Source organism: Eublepharis macularius, chromosome 1 (genome assembly GCF_028583425.1).
Source record: "Eublepharis macularius isolate TG4126 chromosome 1, MPM_Emac_v1.0, whole genome shotgun sequence".
NCBI classification, from domain to species: Eukaryota; Metazoa; Chordata; class Lepidosauria; order Squamata; family Eublepharidae; genus Eublepharis; species Eublepharis macularius.
The window spans coordinates 168646847-168671169 of NC_072790.1; the positions used below are offsets into that span (position 1 = coordinate 168646847).

The following is a 24323-nucleotide window of genomic DNA, read 5'->3' on the forward strand; positions in this document are numbered from 1 at the left end:
TCACAGTGGAGGCTGTCGCTGGCATCACCCACCTTCCTGCCTTCACAGAAAGGGTGGGAGGGACCCATCCCCCCCATGCCCACAGAGGTCAGCAGGAGCCCATAGATAGGGCAACACAGGGCCCTGTCATCAGCAGCAGCAGCAGAGCTGTCTCTCATAGCCAAAAGCGGCGGCAGCTGACATCAACCACCGTCCTGCCTTCGCAGAAAGGATGGGATGGACAGGACAGGAGAGGTCGTGTCTAACTGCCGACAACATCAATCGCCTTCCTGCCTTCGTGGAAGGGAAGTGATTCGCGGGACCTATCCCCCCCCCCATGCTCAGAGGCAACAGAAGGTGCCCATGGATGGGGGCACACCTTACCTTGCTGCAAAACTGTATCTGCAAAAGCTTTTGAGCCGCCCCTCTTGTCAAGAAACAGCAGCAGCAGTACGGCACCCACCTTCCCACCTTCATGGAAAGGGTGGGAGGGACCCATTCCCCCCTGCTCAGAGGGGACAGCAGGTGCCATGGAAAGGGGGGCACCATGCGGGGTAACCCTATCAGCAGCAGCAGCAGAGCTGTCCCTTGTGGACAAAAGTGGCAGTGGCCGACATCACCCCCCAATTTGCCTTCACGGAAAGGATGGGATGGGCAGGACAGGAGGTCGTAGGACAGGGTTGAAATGTTCCAGAGAGGAATTGGTCGAAAGAGGGAAAGTCCAGGATCTTGTCGGGGAGAGGAGGGTCACTTGTCACGGCCACATTGAAGAGCGGGACCGGGAAGGCCCAAAGGCAGCTGCTGTGCCATGGTAGTTCCCCGTGCCCAAAGGCGGCTGCAGCTGACATCACCCACCTTCCTGCCTTCGTGGACAGGACGGGATGGGCAGGACAAGTTGTGGGGTGGGGTGGTATCGGCGCCATACAGAGAGGGAGAGGTTGAGAGAGGGAAGGGGAACATGTCTGAGAGAGGAAGGCAAAGGTTTCCCCAACAGAGGACTGCTCAATCAGATGCTCAATCATGTCGCCATGATCTTTCTTCCCACCTCCTCCTTATACTAACCAAAGACGCTACATGGAGAGGAGGAGAAGTTATAGGGGGTGGAGGGTGAAGGAAGGAGGAGTAGGGAGGCGGCAACGTCAACTAGAAAACAGGAGAATTTAAAAGCAAAACTGTTTGGATGTAAGCCAGATCTAAGGGCAAAAAGAGAGGAGAAGGAAGCGGAAGCTGCCCGAAATCGATGCTCTGCAATGACAACTTGCTGATTATGACTATGGACACTCACAACCACAACTACACCACTTACCCAACATGTGCACGGACTAGGGCTACATGAGCATATAGGAACAGACATGATTCTAGACACTTGCGTAGCCTTGTGTAACTCGTCTCGTGTAGTTTGGCTCCAAGACACAGGAGGAGCTCAGCAAACAATGCTTCTGTCACTGAGAGATCTCTGTCTTTTGGTGCTGCACCTCTGAAGATGCCAGCCACAGCTGCTGGCGAAACGTCAGGAACTACAATGCCAAGACCGCGGCTATACAGCCCGGAAAATCCACAACAACCAATGCTTCTGTCAGGTTCCTGGATGCCAGAGGCCTGATATTTTCTAACTTGTAGTGATGATTTGGTGACTTCTTCCAGGTGAACTTGCCTGCAGTCTTCCATATCTTAGACTGATCTGGTCCTTGCCTTTTTCAGTTCTGTCTTCAGTCTGACACTTTAGAGCCAGTGTGTTGTGGTGGGTTGGATACAGTCAGCTTTTCAATGTCAGCTTTTCAACAAGTGAACCATGAAGGACTGCCTTAAAAGGCTATGCTGAGAATCGTGCGACTTGCATGTACAAAAGCCATATGGGATGGGGGCTGCAGTAAGGAGGGAAGTAAGGTGAGATTGAGCAGAAAAGCTGACTGGATCCAACCCAGTGTATTATTCTGGTTTAGGTTCAAATTAGGACTAGGGCCCCCTCTTGGCCTCATGAAACTCACTAGGTGAGTAACCTTGGGCCTGTTACTCCCTCTCAGTCTAAACTACCTTTACAAGGTAGTTGTAAGGATAACATGGGAGCAAGCTGTTGAGCCTTTAAGAGGAAGGGCAGGATAAAAATAATATAATAATAGTAATAAATGTTATAGATAAATCATTAAGGAAAGCTGAGGGTCATGGGAAGAGAGCAGGTTAAGAAGAGGTAGCAAAAAATGATAAGCAGTCAGAGAATTCAGCTTAACCTGAACTCTTTTTGTCAATGTACAGGGCTTCTGCTCCTGGTTAACAGCCATCTTCAGGATAAAGTAAGTTACCTCATGTCTGTGCAGATAATCCTGCATTCTAGCTCTTAGGTGCCACCAACAACCAGAAGAGATCAAGGTGGCAGGAGCCCTAACACTTTAAGGTTGTATCTCTAATGCTATTATGATTTGTTGTTGTTTACTAATACTTTAGTATCTAGAAATTCCCAAACAATACCAAGGGGCTATTGCTTAAGGAAAAGAAGGAACTGTCTTTCTCTTTAAGTTAAATGAAGAAGGGTAGGAAACAGTGAGTTGGATCCAGTGATCTTCTTGCACAAGGATCACAAATCTTCCTTGCTTTTCCTTCTTCCTCCCTGAGCAGTCATTTATGTCACCTGGAAAGTTGATTCCTTGAAGTTGGAAATCATTTGCTGGAAGAAGCATGGGAGAGATCCATGATCACCAGCACCTTCTGTTGAAGGGTTAATGGATGCAGCCCAGTATTGAATCAGCATTGTATAAATGGCCAAATAAGGCCTTTACCAAGGTCTGGCTGGGAGTATATTTCAGAACTAGGAATTGTCTGTATCTTTGATTTTTTATTTTGTTTCTTCTTTGAGCATGTGTTCCACCTTCGGCAGTCATGTCCCACGATGAAGAATTTACACACAGTTGGTTAAGTCTCTGATGATGTTTGAGATGCCCTCATTCAAAATGTTTTAAAGTATGCACAGTTGGGGCTATAAATCTCCTCTCCAAAGATGAGGAGGTTGAGCATACAAAGCTGGAAGTAGGAAGCACTAAAGAAACTGGAGCAATAGCTCTGTTGCCAAATGGGAAGGGGCTGAAAACACAGGGCTGAAAGAAGAAGAAAAAAGAAACAGATTTGGCACCCTCCCCCTCCATCAGCAGCAGCTGACTTCCTATAAGTGAGAACTGAAAAACTAGGTCAAAGTTTTAATATTTATATTCACTTGCATATAAAGTGGAATAAAAAGGAAATAAAAATAAAAAGGAATATAAAATGAAATTAAAAAGGAAATATCTAGAATTGATGTTGCATGTAGTTTTATGAAATTTCACGGTGCAAACTGATTCAAAGAACTGCATGGTGTATTAGGACAAAACTGTAAACATCACAGTATAAATGGGCTGGCTTGCAAAAGATTAAAGCCAATGTCTTAGAAAATGCTCCTGAGACCAAATGAGAGAGTCGTTATTAGATATTCTGACCGCTTCTTTAACATTATCATTTAACATCATCTGGACTGGAGCTGTGAAGCCAGGGTGGGGAGACTTGTACTCTTCTTCTCGTGTATTTTCTCCACTGGAAACACCTCCTCCCCATAATGGCTATTAGATGTGACAGGGAGAAAAGAAAAGTGCTATACAGTTTCCTGTCTTTTCCCCCACCTTGCAGAAAATAGCAGCTCCAGGGAAAGTAAATTCTGTTCATGAAATTTCACAGAGGGGAGGAGCAACCCCCCCACCCCAGCACTGAAAATCCTGCTCCAGACACACACCTCTGCTTTTTAATGTTAAAGAAAATGTAATCTGTTACTTGCCCCTCTGTCTCTAACTGGACATAGCTATTTCTTTAGAAAGGGCACAGCTACTTAAAATGCCATGTTTTGCCTTCTTTTGATTTAGGTGACTTACATCTAAGTCATTTGCCCTAGCTTGGGAAGTGGAGTTTCTTCCCTGCTTCCTCACATCATCGTGGTGCCTCTGTGCTTCTCCCAGGTTTCTTCATCTTTCCGAGACTTGCTTTCCTGAGCTGTTTTTGGAAAAATTGCAGCAAAGCAGGGAAGAACCCATGTACAAGGAAGAGTCTAGATTTTATCAGAACCATTTTCCATGCCCCAGTCCCGCACAGCAGCAACTTTCTTCCCACCACCGGAGGGGTGTATTTTTTAATTGGCAGTTGAATATAATTACAACTTATCTATTAGGTTCTCTGAATTCCCATCATGCAGTATCTGCCAAGTCTCTTAAGGAGCAATCAATTGAATGAGTCCTCTGCCTCCTTCCATTTGGAGAAAGGAGACAATGTGTCTGTCTCCAGCCATTCCTGAAAATCTGTTGTTTGCCTGGCAGTAAGGGAACTCCTTCCTCTGAAGATACAGCTGCACGCTCATAACTTGTCTTGTGATGCCTTTGGCTAGCCAGAGATTCAATTACCTGTGTCTGTTCCTTTCCAGAGATGACGAGATTCGGGATAAGTGTGGAGGTGACGCAGTCCATTACCTCTCCTTTCAGCGGCATATCATAGGACTGCTGGTTGCCGTGGGTGTCCTCTCAGTGGGCATTGTGCTGCCAGTAAACTTCTCAGGGGATCTACTAGGTGAGTGGGTAGCTGTTGCTTTCCAGCTCTGCTGGAATTAGACAAGTTCATTCAGTGCTGAGACCTAGTCATTCTACTGCTAGCTGAGGGGGCCAAAGAGAATGTAGGTTGCCAGGACACAGGAGCACCCCTTCAGGCCCCAAATAGCTTGTCATTACACAGGAAAGCAATTTGGAAATACAGAAGTAAAAGGAAAGAGGGAGCAAGAAGAGAAATAATTGGCATACCTCTTGTTGTATTGTTCATCCCACAAGGTTCATTCAACAACTGCTGTCCCAACCAGTAAGTAGATAAGGGAATGCAGGATATTTTGATTAATATCCAGGGAGGCCCTAATTTCAGACAAAACATTCTTTCATGGGAACAAAGTAATTTAACTTCTCAGATTTCAGGCTGAACAAGATGGATGGCTATTTGGATATCCAGAGTTGAGCCATGAAGGTTGTGGGACCTGAACCTTGATTTGATTGGAGAAACGGTGCAAAGCCATACATGTGAGGACTCTAAACCCAATTTCAGAATAGGTCAGGTGGGACAGGAAGGATTAAAAGTCCGGACACCCTGTCAGAGGTGCACAAGCCTAGGGACGGGGAACAGGGAGCAATGGAGTGAAGCCTGTTTTGACCAGCCTCTATTTTTCAAAGTTCCAGCACGCTTGTGTCCATTCCAGGGAAGGGAATGCCAAGGTAACGACAGTGTCTGTACAATTTAGTTAGCCTCATGTGTTTATTTCTTTTCTTAATTCTGTAACACCCCGTAGTTTTCCAGTTCCCTTGTGCTCTAGTGAATTGAGATTGTATTTTGCTAAATAAATAAAAAATCTCAAACCATGGCAAGGTGCCTGAAACTCCTGATGGGGCTACAGACAGCTGGCCAGAGGTGGTGTGTGTGTGAAGCAGTTCACACACACACACACATGCACATAGTCCTAATCTGTGCCTCAAGCCATAGGTAAAGAAAGAACAGGCAGAGCTTAAGTGGTGACGGCTATCGAAGATAGGAGGGGGGCAAGTGAAACAAGCCTTTTTACACACGCACACAGATTCTCCACTGCCTCTTGGGTGAAGACAGTGGGAAGGAAGGGGGGGCGGGAATCTTTTACAAGCAGAACATCTTTACTGCCAAAGCCCAGTGGCTAGAAGAGGTGTGTCAGCCTAGCTTTGCTCATTTGCTAGAGGCTTTTACCATTGACTGGATCCTGTCCACCCTAATTCCAGATGGGTAGCCATGTTCGTCTATTTTAGTAAGATGAAACAGAAGTCCAGTGGCACCTTGAAAACTAACAGCATTTATTCCAGTGTAAGCATTCTGAATTAGAGCTCACTTCTTCAGATGCTATGAAAAGGAAATCATTTTCCACATTTTATAACAAACATTACATAAGAGGAGAAAGGGAGGAGTTGGGAGCAGAGAACGGCTCAGTGTGAATCTCATCATAAATCTTTCAAGTGGGATTCTCTGTATAAAGGATGGATTAGGTCATTACACATAATGGATGGTAAGAGATGTCAGAAGTTCCTGCCTCTCTCATGGGTTACAGATAAACAAAACTGGTTAATTACAGCAGATTGAGGAAGAAGCTGTCTGTCTTATAAGACAAGTAACATCAGATCAGGGTTATAGTATGATACAATATGTTAAGGTTTATACAAAAAGAATCCTGTAGAGCTAGTAGAAATTATAGTGAGTAAAGAAATCCAAGTCTCTGTTTAAGACAGGGTGACAGGTACTATTTAATTTCTTGATGAGTTCTAATTCAGTGCTTTCACATTGTATATTCCCTTTGAAGTTTTTTTGTAGAACAGTGACTTTCAGATCTGTAACCATATGTTGAAAGATTAAAATGTTCCCCCGCTGGTTTCTGAAAGCTGTAATTTCTTGTGTTAGATTTATGTTCATTGATTTACTTATTTAGGAATCAACATGTATGTCCAGTGTAGATAGTACCATTGGCACACAATGGATCTGAGAGAAGCTGTAGGTCACTGATGATGCTTTGAAGTGGTTTAAGTTGTGAGCTGTAGGTGGCAACCAGTGGGGTTCTGTTGTTGTTACCTTCCTTCGGGCTGTCTTGTTGCAGGTTGACTCTGGATAACATTCTTCTTTGTTGATCTGCTCCTTTACTATGTACTAGGAGGCACAGCTAGCCAGCAGATATCCTGTATTCAGCTGCCTTCAGGTGTATTTCATGTGTCTTCTACTAGCAATAGGAATGCGGTTTCTTTGGTATTAGTAATTTTCACTTGACCCAGAGATATACTTATGAAATTGTCAAAGCTGGAGCTTGAATCACTGGAGAAATGTAAACAGAAAGGTAAACAGAAATAAATGAATAGTCCAGGATGAAGATGGATACTTCAAGCATCTGGAAAAAAATGTGGAGAATCCATTATTCCATTATAGTAAATGCTTCCTGATTTAATGATGTGTTATTTATTACAGATCACCTTGAATTTCAATGATAAAAGCAGAGTAAAAAATGTTTTCCCAAATAAATAAATCATATCTCCTGCTACTACTTTCTCATTAGACTGCATCTAATTTAGATTTCTTTGTCTGTTTCTTTCCAGAGAACAACCCTTACAGCTTTGGGAGAACAACTATTGCTAACTTGAATTCGGGGTAAGTATGATACATCAAGGGATCGTGTTAAAAAGAGACTATACAGTGTTGTTGGAGGAAAGGTTTCTCATCAGGAGGCACTTGGCTTGTTATTGGTTGAATGAGCTGGCCTTTGGGCAAAAGATAACTCCAGAAGTAATCATGTTAGGATCTCTCTCCTTTTTCTTGTGATAGGGACAACCTTTTATGGCTGCATACCTCCTTTGCCTTCTTGTACCTGTTGCTGACTGTGTACAGCATGCGTCGCCACACTTCTAAGATGCGCTACAAGGAGGATGACTTGGTGAGTCCAAACCATCATCTTCCTCAGCTTGTCTGCCTTCTCCAGGGTTGCCAAATGACCTACAGAAAATAATCCATTTGGGACTCACCAAGGATCCTGCTCAAAAACATACAGCAAAACAAATAACTTGGCTTTCTGTTGCTGTGAATAGAATAATAATTGTTCATTGGATAAGAAACATTAAAGCAAAAAGCACAGGATTATTAAAGAATAAATTTTACTTAACTTATGATTTATACAGTGCACACTGTAATGGGATATGGTGCAAAACAAACAGCAGTAAGTTTAAATTTCCAAGCCATTTTCAAGCTGACAGTGAAACTTTAATAAAACAAAATAAAATACTACTGAACAATATTTTAACAGCAGCGTGTTACATAGTAAAACAAAAGACAATCCCAGTTTTCAGAATACTTGGTTGCAAGATTTCCTAAAAATCAAAGTGGAGGCTTGATAAATTTCACAGGAGAGGAAACTCCACAGGATATGCGCCACTGCTAAAGAGCATTATTCTGAATTAACAGCCGCTTCTCTCAGTTAAAGCAAAATCTGTCCCAAAAGACTTTAATTCAACATGTAACCAGTGTTATTCAGAAAACAGAAGTTATATGATCTCTGTAGTTAGCTCCAGAATAAATACGTGCAGCTACATACCTGAGCAGCTGAAGTTTCAGGAATGACCCCATGCACAGTGTGTTGCTCTGTCCCAGTCACGAGGTTACCAGAGGTTTATGTAATAATGCTGAAGGTTCTCTTACTTACTGGACTCAGTCCTTCTCGCTGCTTTTTCATACATGTCCCATTGCCCTTCATCTTCCTGATCTTATTGCTAATGCAGGTGAATATCACCCTTTCTAACCACAATACGAATTGAGTGGAGTTCCTTAGCTGAGTGCTGCCATGCAGTTGTCCCAAGAGCACTGCCAATGCTAATTGTGCAGTACTGAGTAGAGCTACACCCTTCGAAGTCCATTGAAGGGTATAATTGTAAGCTTCTTACTCCTGTGATTTTGACCTTTTTGTTCTTCCTCCTTTGCCCTTGTACTATTTATTGAATGGTTAGAGCTATGGTGATCCTTGGGGCTGTTTTTTTTAAATTATTAGTTCCTCAATTTGTGAGTTAATATGTCTGGAAACAAAATTAGCTTAAAATGTAGCAGCATATTTACTGCCTGGTGTAAACTTGTGGGGTCATATACACCAATCATACAAGATCTCTGTGAGTTACCCAGATGCTTTGGGGCCCAGCTGAAGTTGTTGGCTGTGATCTGTCAAGTCCTAAACTATTTGGGTCTGAAAATCTGCCAGCGAACTCCACTTATGATACTTTCCTGGATATGAGGTTGGCATCCCTTAGGATCAGGGCCTTCTTGGTAATTGCCTAACTCTGGAAAACGTTCTTCCCACAAGAGGAACAGGGGCCCCCTTTCAGAAGCAGACATACTCCTATTCTGCCAGACTTTTGTAAAATTAGTTCTTCATTGGTGTTTATTTTAGTATAGAACTGTGATCCTTTTGATATGTTTTGCTGGGTTTTATCAGGTTTATTTTATTTTATTTTCTATCGTTTCTGTTATAAACCACATTGGAATCACAACTGAAAGGTAACATTACATGCAAATAAATGTGTTTTCAAAATTACTAGGACACAGGCTTGCCCATCAACCCGCCCCCCATGTGCACATTTTCTCCCCAGAATGGAAAACCAGATACTGTGTCTGTGGCTTGCTGCAGCTGTGGATGAGCAAAGGATGGCTCCCAAAGCCCATCTCACTTATTCCTCACTTCTTGTCTACTCCAGGTGAAGCGAACTCTCTTCATAAATGGCATCTCAAAATATGCGGAGCCTGAGAAGATCAAAAAACATTTTGAGTGAGTCTTACTGGCTAAATATCCTTGTGCACAGCTCAGTGCAGTCAAAGGGTGGCTTGGATGGAGGCATCTGCTATATAGGAATAGCTGAAATGAGGTGCTTTCCTCTACCCTTCGTTCTCTTCAGTTGCCATCCCCTTCTCCTCCCATCCCCCTTCAGAGCCTTCATATGTGAACTTTTCCCCAAAAGCTTAAGTTGAAGAGGCTAAAAGCACAGTTTCCCTTGGCTTAGAGTACACCTTTACCCATGTTCCTTGACAGGTAGAATCGCTTTTCTGGGGGATCTGCTCATCCTCGGGTTTCTCATGTGTCTCCACTTTCTATTGCACGAGTCTCTGTTTTCTATTGCAGGGAGGCTTATGCCAATTGCACGGTGCTGGAAGCTCGCCCCTGCTATGACGTGGCCAGGTTGATGTTCCTCGATGCTGAGAGGTAGCGTTCAGGGGCTGTATGGAGTGGAAGCTGCTACCTGTTGGAGGCCCAGAGGACTGGAAAATGTGGGGCTAGGCTGCATGTGCAGCGCATGTAGTTCTAGCACATGTTTGCCTCACATAGTAGCCTTTTCATTCCCAGGACAAATATAGATGAGGCTGAGGACGTGACAGTAACATGTCGGGGTGGGGTAGGGGAGCTAATGGGTTAATTTCAGGGCCATTGACTGAGGCCCATATAAGGAAGACAGGCTGGGACAGCAAGGTCTCCTGGTTTGCGTTGAGGGACAGTGGCCGAACTCTGTAAGGATGGACTCTTGACAAGGAATTTCTCCAGATGGTGGGCATAAGGCCAAAAGGGGCATGAATGAAGTATGTTGCTACTGTGAGCCCATATTCTTACCCAGCGTTCTCATGACTTGCCCATTAAAGCAAGAATTTATTGTCAGTAACCTTATATCAGTGAAGGGTTAACTGCTTGCTCAGATATTGCAGAGGCTCTATGGCAGAGCAGGGGCTAGAGAATGCATCTCCTAAATCCTGTCCAGTGTCCCAAGCATCAGTCTCTTCTCCTTCAGAGTGTGCATTTTCAGGAGAGGCAGTCTTGTGTGGTTCACTATGGTACAAGATATCAATGGAAGCTCTCTAACGCAGCATCTTATTTTGACTCACAGGAAACCTTCACAGGATTGTTTCCCTGAATATACCATAAGAGATGCCCGCATGGACATGGAGAAGACCTAACCCTGTGCTTGTTTCTGTCCTTCCATGCCTACATAGCTTGCTGCCCCTTACAATCATCAGTGTTAGTTTTTCTGAGCTTTGTCTTCTCTTGTGTCTTTTCTGTTTCAGGAAAAAGGCAGAGCGAGGGAAAATCTACTTTACCAACTTGCAGACCAAGGAGAACACCCCATCTATGATCAACCCTAAGCCCTGTGGACATCTCTGCTGCTGTGCTATCAAAGGCTGTGAAGAGGTGTGGAGGGGGGGTGGGGGTTACAAGGGACAGAACGATGCTGCTTGGGAGCAGGAGAGTGAGAATCTCGGGTACTTGGCTCGTGCCTCTGTCTTTCCTGCTGGCACCTGATCACTTTCCTAGAATTTCAAAGAAACCTCTGGGGGAAATACATGCATTATAATTTTTTAGCCTTCTTACATATCCATCACAGTATTTTTACTAATGTGCCTTAACAGTTAAGATGGTTATTTATTTGATTATCAGTATTGGGATCTCATTTAGTCTCTCAACTATCTTGTGAAGTAGCTATAGCAGAGACAGTGACTTGTCCTAATAACATACTTTGTAAACCTCTCTGAGTAGGTGTTAAGTTGTCTTGAAGGGTGGTATATAAATTGAATGTTGTTGTTGTTGTTGTTATAACTTGTTGTTATAACTTCCTGGCTGTGTGAGGACTTGGATCTCGGTCTCTCAGTTCTAGTCCAAGACTGACACTCTTGAGTCCAAGAGGGTACAAAGCTGAAACTCCAAGAGGTTTTGCTTCATTTATTCATTTCTCTCACTGGGCAATTGAAGATGTTTGGGAAGTGCAACACTGCCATCCATTGGGCTTAGAACATACTGGGCCAAGTAGTTGGGAGTGACGGTGGGGTTATAGTGACTGCTTCTGTTATTTAGGTGGAAGCCATTGAGTACTACACCAAACTGGAGGAAAAGCTCAAAGAGGACTACAAGCGAGAAAAGGAGAAGGTGAACGAAAAGCCATTGGGCATGGCCTTTGTCACCTTCCACAATGAGGCCATTACAGCCATGTGAGTACAGTGAGTTCAACCATGGTATAGTAGAAAGGGAAGGAGAACATAAAACCATATGACTTGCCTTGCTGGATTGAACCAGGATTTATCTAGTCTACTACTCTGACAGTGGCCAGCTGGTGCATCTGGAAACTTGTATCCAAGGCATAATAAAAATGATGACTGTCCTTGAGAAATCACAGGGTGTGCTGGCTTTGGAAGGGTGACAGCCATTAACAGCCCACTCCTCCATCAAATTGTTTTAATTCTTTATGATTTTAAGAAGTCATTTAAGCTACCACTTCACACAACAGGGAACTGTTAATTATGCAATGTGCGAAGAAGTACTTCAGGTCGCCTTTCCTGAACCTGTGGTCTTATTGACAATGAGAATCCCTCTGCTCTGATATCATGTGTGTTATAGAAGTGTCTTTTTATTTACTATTACCAGAGTGGTCATAACTTTATAAACCTTGAATGTCCCGCCTTAGACTATCCTCTTTGATTGTTTCCAAAGAGAATTTTGATTGTTCGTTTGGGCCAGGAAAAGATATGAGTGGGACATTCTGTTGTGAAGGCTCTGGACCTATTGCCAGGCTATTCCCTATAACCTGTTCCCTCATCTCTCTCCTCTTCATTCTTCCTCTTAGAATCCTTAAAGACTTCAACGTATGCAAGTGCCAAGGTTGCAAGTGCCGTGGGGAACCGAGGGCATCCTCCTGCAGCGAGTCCCTCCATGTCTCAAACTGGACAGTCTCATATGCACCTGACCCTCAGAACATTTATTGGTAAATGAAACTCTGCCTGTCATCAGCCTGGAAACCAAATGCGCCATCATAGCACCATACCTTTCACAGGATCATCTCTATACGGATGCTGAGAAGCTAGACTCTCCCTAATCTCTCTTCTGAATCCTGTGGTTGGTTTGGGGCCAGTCATGGGCTTCTTGTTGAGACTACATTTGATTGCAGAAGGAACAGGATGGTTTTAAAGGGAGTTGAGGTCCATGAGGACTGGATGGCCCAGAGTTTGCCAAGCTGCCTCAAGCATCTTTGGTGGAAAGAGCTGGGTAGAAATGATTAATATAGATAATACAGCATCAGGCTTTCCCACACTTCAATTTGGTTTTTCTTCCCTTCAGGGAACATCTATCCATTCGTGGCTTCATCTGGTGGTTCCGCTGCCTCATCATCAATGTGGTACTCTTCATCCTGCTCTTCTTCCTCACCACTCCTGCCATCATCATCACCACTATGGACAAGTTCAATGTCACAAAGCCAGTGGAGTACCTGAATGTAAGAAATGGACTGGAGGATTTGTAATGAGGATTTCCCCTCCCTTTTGTCTAAAGGCATGGAACAGAAACAGCCCCAAGAAAATGGCTCTTCTCCTCCATGTTCAATATGCCTGGTCTCATCATCGGATTGAGTGCTCCCACCGTCCTGTGGATTTGAGGTCTCTTGCACAGAGAGGGGGAATGGAGAGACAGTAGTAATGTTGTAGACAACATAGCGGTACCAATGAAAATGTTACAAATAGTGAGCAAGTTTTCAAGGTCCCCAGAAAGTGGGGATGAAAGAGAAGATGTTTCAGGATATGATGGAGAAAGCCTGTAGTTTGTAGAGTCTTAAAATAGTTTGCTATTTTAGATCTGATTTTCCTTATCTGAAAAGGTCTTGTCTTTTGCAATGACTTTGGTCCAGACTAGCACAGTTCAGTCATTCATTTAGCTATAGGAATCTATATACCAACAGAGAATAAATGAGGAATTGCAGAGTTAACTGGATTTAGATGGTACAAAATGGGTTTTGAGAAGAAAAAATTTCCTGTTCTCCCTTTGGAAATATAAAAGCCAGCAGTTATTCAGCACACACAGGTCCCCTTGAACAGTGGGCAGCGGAAGAAACATATGGCAGTCCTTATGTTAATAAAACTGGAGATTAATTTTAGGTGATGCAATAAAAGCCCAATTGGGTAATAATACCTGGTGGATGGAAAGCAAGCAATCCTCATAAGCAAAATCCCCTTTGCAAGTCATATTCCTCCAGTTGAAAGAGTTCCTCCCTTTGATGCCTAACAGCATAATCACAAGCAGTGTTACAACCTTCTAAGCCCATTGATTTAGAAGAGAGTAACTTTGTTTAGGATTGTATTATAAACTTAGAATTTCCCCATGCTCTCATAGAGGAGATGAGGATTAATGAGGTGTATATGTGTACTGCTAAGTCTGGTGAAGTAGCTACACACCATGGCTCAAACAAGTACACTTTTTCAGTCTCTGAATAAAATTAAAACAGTTCATATTATGGAATGTTGAGGGGAATTTGCTTTTGGACAGGTGTTTGCATTAAGCTTCCTGCCTTTTGTGAACCTCAACAGTATAATTTAGGATGCCGCAACTAGATTACTTGATGCTGTGATTCCCATGAGCATGAGACTTGATGTTGGTTACTTTTTAATATCCCACTGTTCTTTCATCATGGAGCTCAAGATGGTGTACATGGGATTTCCAAGGAAGCCTCCCATCCATGCACTGACTAGAGCCAGCCCTGTGTAAAGGCTGCATCAGATACCTTCAGACCCTACTCTTAGATTTTGAGACACCAATTTCTTTGCTGTGGTCACTGGCATTCCTTTGTTGGGAGACTATAGACTTGTGTGACTTCTGGATTTCAGAACATAACTTAATATGTGGATCTCAAATAGAGATGTAATTTAATTGGAAGTCATAATTAAAGTCACACTGCTTTAAATCCAATTTTTCTAATTTTATCTGCAAAAAAATCAAAGAGAAATTGCCTCACAGCAGTTTAACAAGAGCACCAGTGCTTAAAATGTGTTGTGTGCATCCAAGCTTCAAAGCAAAACCAATGCCAGTTAAATGGTTTTACATGTAATTAAACAAATGCAAAAGTTTGAGTTGCATTTGATACCTCAACTTGTAGCCATGGGTGCAGTTGGAAGGCGTAGGAGACTATAGCCTTGCTGAAGCTCAGGAGCTTTAGATCTGGCCATGTCTGGTTGGGAAACTACCTGAGAGTAGCGTGTGCACACATATGTTGACTTGAATGCCAGGGAAGAACAGTGGAATAAAAGTGTGTGAGTGAATGATAGAACGTTGCCAGTCAGTTGTGGAAATTTGTATTTCTGAAGCAAGGCATTTACAGTATTTAGACCTGTTTAAATCCACAAAATTCTTCAGTGGTATGCAGGATAGCTGAGCTGACTGAGAGTACAAAAGTTCAAGATGTGTGGATTTTTCTGCAGGATATTTGAGAAAGCCAAAAGTTACCCTGCTTTCAAATCTTGAGTTTTGCAGCAAATCCTGTTAGCAGAACAGTTTTCAGATTATGTGGTGCCCACCTGAAGGGGTGAAATATCAAGAGGGAGGAACAGTTCCAGGGTAGAATAGGAATATATGAATTATCTATGTGCTCCTCCTCCTGCCAAGACCTGAGTGAATTTATTGCCACTGTCGGAAGATCCTCACTGATCCATATTGGATCCCTTTGCCCTCGATATCCTGTCATTCTGATGTGATTTGGAAAGAAGGAAGCTCAGAAAGAACTGCTGCTTTCTTCTAATAATATTTGCTTATGCAGTGGAGGGTGGGCAGGTTCACTATTGAACTGCCACAGTTGGGATGAGTACTCCAAGTTAATGGATCCCTTCATGGAATAGCAGGCAGTGTGCAAGGGTCTCTCCATGCTCACCTGTGGAATAGATTATTCATGCTTGATTGGAACAGCAAATGGCGCAAAAGGAAGAATTCTTTAATAGTAAGGAAGCCCCATGTGTTTTGCATCAGCTTCATCAAGGGGATCATCAAAACTCCTTTTAATGTCTATTCTGTATATGCACATTGCAGAGTCTGACAAAGCTGATGCAAAATGCGTAGGGGTTACTTATTATTAAATAATTCTTCCTTTTACACCATTTGCTGTTCCTTCTTCATTTTGCCTTGGTGTGCCCCCGCCCCTTTCATTTTCATGCTTGATTGGGAAATCCAGAAGATTTTTTAAAGAAATGCCGTAGTTTGAAAACACCACACTAGCAGCACATATTAAGTTTATGCCTGCAAGTCAAATGGACAGAAATCCTGGCTTTTTCTAGATGAACAGAGGCCAGCAATGAACTCTATGGGGAGGTCGCCATGCTCCAGTATAAAGCTTGAGCTTATATACTTTATTCTGCAAAAACTGTTCAATTTTTGGTTCTTCCAAAGAAAGGGAAAACAGTGCCCTGTAGAAAAATTGTGGCTGTGCAGATAGAACTTTGTCGTGGAGAAGCCTTGCTAAGTTATTCTTTTGGCCTCTGCCATTGTATACTTTGTATTTTGATTTCTATGCATTCTCCCTAAGTTATCTAGCATTACTTGAAACAAGTGATATATTTTTGTTTTCTCTTATCAGAATCCAATCATCACCCAGTTCTTCCCTACCCTGCTGCTGTGGTGCTTCTCTGCTCTGCTTCCTACAATTGTGTATTATTCGGCATTCTTTGAAGCCCATTGGACCAGGTGAGCATTGGGAAGTGCTGTGTGCCCAAGGGCTGACTTGGCTCAGAACTGATCCCCCCATGTCACCTCTTTGTTTTTTGTTTCAAATAGGTTTAATGGACTTTTAATTTCGTCTTGTAGCAAATCTGATATAATCCCCCCTTAGTTTAAGTTCCATAAATCTATCTTGAGAAAATTAACAAAAGATTTTAAAAGCATTTTATGATTTCTTCTTTTGCAAACAGAATGTTCTTTTCTGTCTTTTAAATGTGAATGTTAAGGTTTTTATTACTGGACTTGGTAATAGTGTATTTATTTCATAGTTATATTGTAGGCTTTCCTGGGAACCATTATAGGATGGAAAGATAGCCTATATATTTAAATAATAAATCTAAGCAGCCTTGCCAACCCTGGATCCCATGTTCTGTTACATATACCTTACAGTTCAATCCTAAGAAGAGTTACTCCAGTCTAAGCCCATTGATTTCAATGGGCTTAGCCTGGAGTAACTCTTCTTAGGATTGCACTGTTAGTGTGCACCTGCTAGCTGAACTGGAGAGGATTCTAGCAGTAAAACTTAGTGGCTGGGCGGTAGCCCAATATTTCTGCCCTTATTTGTTCAGATCTTCTTTAATAGCTTTTATAAGAGAAAAAGTTTGCCCCGTGGTTTCTTATGAAAGTGCCCCATCAATCTCAAAATATTTCATGTGCTTGGAGGAACAAAAAATCTAACTTCTTTCAACTATAAATAAGTCTGCTCGCAAGCAAGTTGTACTATAAGAAATGAATGGGAAAAGTCACCACTAGGGGTGTGCAAGCCAAAAATTTTCGGCTAAAGCCGAAAGCAGAAAGCCGAAAGAGGATTCTCTTTCATATAAGCCGAAAGCCGAAACGGCCAGCCGTTTCGGCTTTCGACTTTCGGCTTACTTTCGGCTTTCGGCTTTCGGATTTTTCAATGAGAAAATGCCTCCGGCGTCTTCCCGGACGTCTGGGGGAGGCATTTTCCCACCGAATCAGCCCAAAATTGGTGGGGACCTTCCTCTAACCCCTCTCTACAAACCCCCCATGTTTCAGACCGATTGGACTTTGGGGGGCCATGTTATGGCCTCCCAAAGCAGGTCCCCCTATCCTCCCATAAGAAAGCGAAGGAGCAGCATATTGTTAGCATGCTGCTGCTCATCTTCTTCATTATTTCCTATGGGGAAAAATGAAGAAGCAGGCTTCCTTTGCCAGGGGTGGCATTTTGCATGCAAAATGCCCCCTTACCCTCAGGGGCCCTTCTCCCACCCTTCCTCCCACCCCCCACCAAGGCTCAGCCTGCTCCCACTTGGGGGGGCCATTTCATGGCCTCCCCACGTAGGTGCTCTAATCTCTACCACTGACAGCTGGGGGAGGCTTGTCTTGCCAGGGGTGGAATTTTGCATGCAAAATGCCCCCCAGCCCTCTGGGGCCCTTCTCCCACCCTTCCTCCCACCCCCCACCAAGGCTCAGTCTGCTCCCACTTGGGGGGGGCATTTCATGGCCTCCCCAAGTAGGTCCTCTCAGTCCCTAAAGTCCACCCCTTACAGCCCCACACAAACCCAATTCCCCCCCAGCTGCCACACACAGACCCAAATCCCCACATTAGCCCCTCACAGACCCAAATCCACCCCCACCTGCCCCACATCCATAACCCCAGGAACAGGCTGGCAAAGGCCAGCCCTCTCCCTTTGTTCCCTATGCTGGGAACTTCTAAACTCTCTTTCCCTGGGCAATTCTGCACAGCCCAGGGGTGCCACAATGGTGGGCACACTTCTGAGTGCCAGCTGGTCCCTGTGAAAGAGCACCTGAACCACAGACACCCTCCCTCAAATTCCCCCACCACCTACAGAGATGGCTGGCCAGACATCCCCATTGTTCCCTATGATGGGAACCAACTGCACAACAAAGAATAAAACAAGAACAACACAAAATAAAGTTTTTAAAAAATTATTTTCTCCCTTCCAAAGTACAAGTAGGCAAAGCATAATGACACATTACACCTGCAGTCCCCCACACAGAAAAATAACACAACTCACTTAACATCAGAGAATCACAAAGCACGATTCCTGTCAAAAACACTTTATTTCTTGAACAGCTTTAGGTTACACAGCAGGGGGGAACACCAAAGGGCATGGCAGCAGTCCCCCACACAGAAAAATAACACAACTCACTTAACATCAGAGAATCACAAAGCACGATTCCTGTCAAAAACACTTTATTTCTTGAACAGCTTTAGGTTGCACAGCAGGGGGGAACACCAAAGGGCATGGCAGCACTATCTTACACAAAAATAACACAACTCACTTAACATCAGAGAATCACAAAAACACAATTCCTGGCAAAAACACTTTATTTCTTGAACAGCTTTAGGTTACACAGTAGGAGGGCACAACAGGGCATGATAGCAATGTACTACAAAAAATAATACAACCCACTTCACCGTTTTTGACAGCAATTGTGTTTGTGTGATTCTCTGATGTGAAGTGAGTTGTGTTATTTTTGTGTAGTACACTGCTTTCCTGCTCTGTTGTGCCTTCCTACTGTGTAACCTAAAACAGTTACAGAAATAAAGTGCTTTTGACAGCAATTTTTGGGGTGATTCTTTAATGTGAAGTGAGTTGTGTTATTTTTGTGTAAGATACTGCTGCCATGCCCTTTGGTGTTCCCCCCCTGCTGTGTAACCTAAAGCTGTTCAAGAAATAAAGTGTTTTTGACAGGAATCGTGCTTTGTGATTCTCTGATGTTAAGTGAGTTGTGTTATTTTTCTGTGTGGGGGACTGCATGTGTAATGTGTCATTATGCTTTGCCTACTTGTACTTTGGAAGGGAGAAAATAATTTTTTAAAATTTTGTGTTGTTCTTGTTTTATTCTTTGTTGTGCAGTTGGTTCCCATCATAGGGAACAATGGGGCTGGCTGGCCAGCCATCTCTGTACGTGGTGGGGGAATTTGAGGGAGGGTGTCTGTGGTTCAGGTGCTCTTTCACAGGGACCAGCTGGCACTCAGAAGTGTGCCCACCATTGTGGCACCCCTGGGCTGTGCAGAATTGCCCAGGGAAAGAGAGTTTAGAAGTTCCCAGCATAGGGAACAAAGGGAGAGGGCTGGCCTTTGCCAGCCTGTTCCTGGGGTTATGGATGTGGGGCAGGTGGGGGTGGATTTGGGTCTGTGAGGGGCTAATGTGGGGATTTGGGTCTGTGTGTGGCAGCTGGGGGGGAATTGGGTTTGTGTGGGGCTGTAAGGGGTGGACTTTAGGGACTGAGAGGACCTACTTGGGGAGGCCATGAAATGGCCCCCCCAAGTGGGAGCAGTCTGAGCCTTGGTGGGGGGTGGGAGGAAGGGTGGGAGAAGGGCCCCAGAGGGCTGGGGGGCATTTTGCATGCAAAATGCCACCCCTGGCAAGACAAGCCTCCCCCAGCTGTCAGTGGTAGAGATTAGAGCACCTACTTGGGGAGGCCATGAAATGCCCCCCCCAAGTGGGAGCAGTCTGAGCCTTGGTGGGGGGTGGGAGAAGGGCCCCAGAGGGTTGGGGGGCATTTTGCATACAAAATGCCACCCCTGGCAAGACAAGCCTCCCCCAGCTGTCAGTGGTAGAAAATGAGATTAGAGCACCTACTTGGGGAGGCCATGAAATGCCCCCCCCCAAGTGGGAGCAGTCTGAGCCTTGGTGGGGGGTGGGAGAAGGGCCCCAGAGGGTTGGGGGGCATTTTGCATACAAAATGCCACCCCTGGCAAGACAAGCCTCCCCCAGCTGTCAGTGGTAGAAAATGAGATTAGAGCACCTACTTGGGGAGGCCATGAAATGGCCCCCCCAAGTGGGAGCAGGCTGAGCCTTGGTGGGGGGTGGGAGGAGGGGTGGGAGAAGGGCCCCTGAGGGTGAGGGGGCATTTTGCATGCAAAATGCCACCCCTGGCAAAGGAAGCCTGCTTCTTCATTTTTCCCCATAGGAAATAATGAAGAAGATGAGCAGCAGCATGCTAACAATATGCTGCTCCCTCGCTTTCTTATGGGAGGATAGGGGGACCTGCTTTGGGGGGCCATAACATGGCCCCCCAAAGTCCAATCGGTCTGAAACTTGGGGGGTTTGTAGAGAGGGGTTAGAGGAAGGTCCCCACCAATTTTGGGCTGATTCGGTGGGAAAATGCCTCCCCCAGACGTCCGGGAAGACGCCGGAGGCATTTTCCCATTGAAAAAGCCTAAAGCCGAAACGTTTCGGCTTTTTTTCTTTCGGCTAGCCGAAACGTTTCGGCTTAGCCCGAAACGTTTCGGCTAACCTGAAAGAAGCCGAAACACTTCTGTTTCGGCTTTCTTTCGGCTTTCAGAAAGCCGAAATGCACATCCCTAGTCACCACTCAACTACTTGTTCATGTCATTAAATGATTAGGACTTAGCTGAAATCCCCCCTCCCATAATGCTCCCTGTTCAATGTGTGAATGGGGTTGGTCTTTTTGGCGAATGGGGGCTATAAAAAGGGGATAAAGCCAACAGTACCACTTCCCAACAGTGTGTGTACTCTCCACTGCTAGTGGGCACCATTCTTCTTTATTTTTAGCCCAAGGGTAACATAATAAGAGCTCGGCAATTGCTAAAACAGAGTGAGGTCAGTGCCTGCCCTCACTATGACATCTTCTGTTTAATAACAGAGGGAGGGGAGACACAGAATTGTGGCTGATAGAAAAGACCATAAAAGGACAAAACAAATCAGCTTTTGTGACAACCACCCCTAGTCTTTATTTTAAGCCCAAATAGTTCAGCTGTGGATTTTTAGCTCAGTCCTGAAATTGACAATGGAAATTAAAACCAAGCCCCAACGTGCAAAGCAGATTGCACCCTTTTTCTATGACTCAGTGTTGTTGTCTGTGAAATGGAAACACTGTTCTTATACAGAGAAGAGCTGTATGGAAGTATCTGTGTGAATTCCTTTGGTATGGTATTGCTGTATCCTCAATTGCTTCCCATGTGCTAGTGTATTACATGTGCTAATTTTCTGTGTGCTGACAGGTCTGGAGAGAATAGGACAACTATGCACAAATGCTACACTTTCCTCATCTTCATGGTCTTGCTGTTGCCATCTCTGGGACTGAGCAGGTAAATGAGGGACGTTGGGTAGGAAAAAATATGTTGACTTTGACTAGTTAGCACTATCCAGATAAATGGTGGTTCAGCATAGCCTGGCGTTGACCAAGCACAGCATCTGAAGAGATGTCCAGTGACAAAGTATCTCAATCCCAAGTGCCACTTAGTGATCATGCTGCACTTCTTGTTTTTATGTCTCTGTCTCTAGTCTGGATGTGTTTTTCCGCTGGCTGTTTGACAGAAAATTCCTGGATGAGGCTGCAGTGAGATTCGAGTAAGTGGTGTCTTAAAACAAGAAGGGGAGGGATGCATTGTGCATAGCCTTTCCTGTGCATAACAAGTCTGACTTCCTTGCAAAACCTGCTCACACCACTTGCTTAATAGACAGCCTGCAGTTGACCTCCTACCACTTGGTCCTTTCCAATGTGCTATATGAGCCACAACATTTTCCACTGTCCTCCACTGCATTTCTGTTGTCTTGACAATGGCCTTGAATCCCATTTGCCACATTCCCTAAATTACTGCAAATACAGAAAATAAAACCAAAGAGCTGATGCAGGGGAAAGAATAACCCATGCTCACAAACTGTATAAAATACCAGTACTTGAGAATAAAACAAGGCCATTGTATATGAACAAGTATGCAGCATACTTGGATTCAGGAACTATGGATTTGTGGCACAACTAATGGTCCTTTAAAGAGTGGAGACAGCCTGTAAAACTAAGAAAAAACTCCTTTTAGAGTAAGCCGTGATCATCGTGCTTACAGGCAATGAAGTACGTATGTTCAGTGATAGAGAAATATGAACTAGGTATCTTCCTTTCCATTGATCCTCATGCCACCTCATGTGTGTGTGTACATATAGGTAATTTGTTTTTTGTTATTCTGGTCTGTATTTCTTCCTCAGATGTGTGTTCTTGCCAGACAATGGGGCCTTTTTTGTGAACTACGTGATTGCCTCTGCTTTTATTGGAAATGCCATGGACTTGCTACGCATCCCTGGCCTGCTGATGTACATGATTCGGCTCTGTTTGGCCCGCTCAGCTGCTGAACGCAGGAATGTCAAACGGGTATGTGGATGAGGCCAGAGCAGAGCATAACCAAGGGTGTAACTAGATATTATAGGAAATGTATGACGGCCACTAGAAACAGATACAATATGTAGATTCAGAGGAGTTAGCTGTGTTAGTCTGCAGTTGCAAAATAGTAAATAGTCCAGTAGCACCTTTAAGACTAACCAACTTAATTGTTACATAAGCTTTCGAGAACCACAGCTCTCTTTGTCAGATGCATCTGGTGCTACTGGACTCTTTACTAATCTGTAGATTATCAGTGTAATATGACTGAAAATATGCAAATGGAATCCTCTTGCCAAATCTTTTCTTCAGAATTTGTTGTGGAATGCAACAAATCTTGCCTAACTGGCTTTTGGCAAGAGTCCAGTTAAATATCTACCAGTGTCCTATCAGTGGAGAGGCGCATTCTCTACCTCCTAGACCATAAAACCTGAAAGTGTATTCCCCTTTTGAGCAAGAGATTTACATCCGGACTAACCCACAAGAGCTACGATTAACATTGGAATTATTTGAGTATATTTTGTGGGTTTCAAAAATTAAAGAATATGGTTATTAATTGATACCCATATATAGTGTGGTGGTATACATCCTATCTGTTAATTCTTGCTCCAGTTGCTCCGTACTCCTGATGCATTCAGGATTTTTGCTTCAGCAGTACTCAGCAGAGACTGAATGATTTAACTTGTGGTTAACATTTGGCATTTCTCAGTAGATCACATGGACATTTGCAGCTTATTTGACCTGTTTGATTTGCACAGTAGTAATCTTGAGCTGCCATTAATCATGGTATCAAATAATGTTTGATTTGTATATCTTCTATGACTGTTTATGTGCTATTTGTTTTGATAGGTGTCAACTACTATAATATACAGATAACATATTAAAAGGGAAGAATTAGATTTAATTTGTGTGTATTATTAGATTAACCATCTTCATGTTTACTGTATACAGTCTTTGGATTTATTTTTTTTTACTTTGCTGGGTATGTATTGGCTAAATGTAGATGAGTTATTGCGTTGGCAATTTCTATAGCAATTTGGAAACTTAGTTTATTTATTTATTTAAAAAATTATTACCTACTTTTCCACCAAAAAAGGAGCTCAAGGCAGCTAAGAATATAAAATTTAAAGAAATATAAATATGAGAAAACATTAAAAACACAGATTAAAAAACACAGTTAAAATACATAGCAAAAACCATCCTAAATAAGTCTTCAGCTGCCTCCTGAAGATCAGCAGTGAGGGTGCCAGGCATACCTCCCTGGGGACACTGCTTCACAATCGTGGGACTGCCAATGAAAAGGCTTTCTCCCATGTACCCACCAGGTGAGCTTCTTTAGCTGATGGGACAGTCAGTATAAGGACCTCTCAGTTTGAGGACCATCATCCAGCCAGCAAGGGTTCCTTAGATGCACAAGACTACTTAGCATATAAAACTTAGGCCTCCTCTACATAGTGAACTTTACATTGAGCTTTTTGCATATTCAACCCATGAGCCTTGGATCCGCTTTATTCATCAGTTCTGGCCCCGGACTGCTTCAGTTCTTTAATTCCACACTTTAAGGGAGTTAAAGTGAAGTGGTGTCTGTTTATTTCTGCACTAGAAAAACACCCCGATTCTGCTGCGGGCTTTTGGAGGGGAGACGACACATCAGCAGTTTTGTCAGGGTTTTTTTTGCACACACGTAGCAACATTGTAATGTTTAGATGTTAGAAGGGTTCTGTGTGAGAAAATCCCCCCCCCCTCCACTGGCATCAGGGGAGAAGATAGGACTGGAGAGGCTGTTGCAATGTGTTGCAGCACCAAACCATGTGCCAGCTGCACTCCCTTGCACCATTGCTGTTGGCAAGCTCAGCTGCTTTTGTGAACATTGCAGCACAAAAAGCATCAAGCCCCTCTCATGCAGGTACCCAATTGCAAGCCAAGTGGCACCTGCTGAGTGGCCAACCCATGACAGGTGTGGGTCTCTGTAGACCATTCCCCCTTTTGAAATGGCAACACTGCAGCCTTTGTGTTTTAAAACATTTTTTTTTACAAACAGGAAAAACAAAGGTCTTTTAAGCAGTGTTTTCTTGCCTGAGAAAACAATTTACTGCCCAGGTTAACTGCCAAGGCTACTGTGCACACAAAGCACAAAACAAAT

At 43.8% G+C, this 24323-nt stretch overlaps 1 protein-coding gene across 4 annotated transcripts in view; it reads left to right on the plus strand.

The window, feature by feature from the left end:
• Positions 1–24323, plus strand: part of TMEM63B (transmembrane protein 63B) — a 126499-nt gene that overhangs the window by 91438 nt on the left and 10738 nt on the right. For all 4 annotated transcript variants that reach the window (XM_054977679.1, XM_054977695.1, XM_054977704.1 and 1 more), the window contains 14 exons: positions 2233–2270; positions 4412–4554; positions 7125–7176; positions 7351–7459; positions 9261–9331; positions 9683–9763; positions 10615–10738; positions 11399–11532; positions 12165–12302; positions 12656–12809; positions 15927–16033; positions 21030–21116; positions 21313–21378; positions 22012–22174. In XM_054977679.1, the coding sequence (XP_054833654.1) occupies positions 2233–2270; positions 4412–4554; positions 7125–7176; positions 7351–7459; positions 9261–9331; positions 9683–9763; positions 10615–10738; positions 11399–11532; positions 12165–12302; positions 12656–12809; positions 15927–16033; positions 21030–21116; positions 21313–21378; positions 22012–22174 (1467 nt within the window). The remainder of the gene's footprint in view (positions 1–2232; positions 2271–4411; positions 4555–7124; positions 7177–7350; positions 7460–9260; positions 9332–9682; positions 9764–10614; positions 10739–11398; positions 11533–12164; positions 12303–12655; positions 12810–15926; positions 16034–21029; positions 21117–21312; positions 21379–22011; positions 22175–24323) is intronic.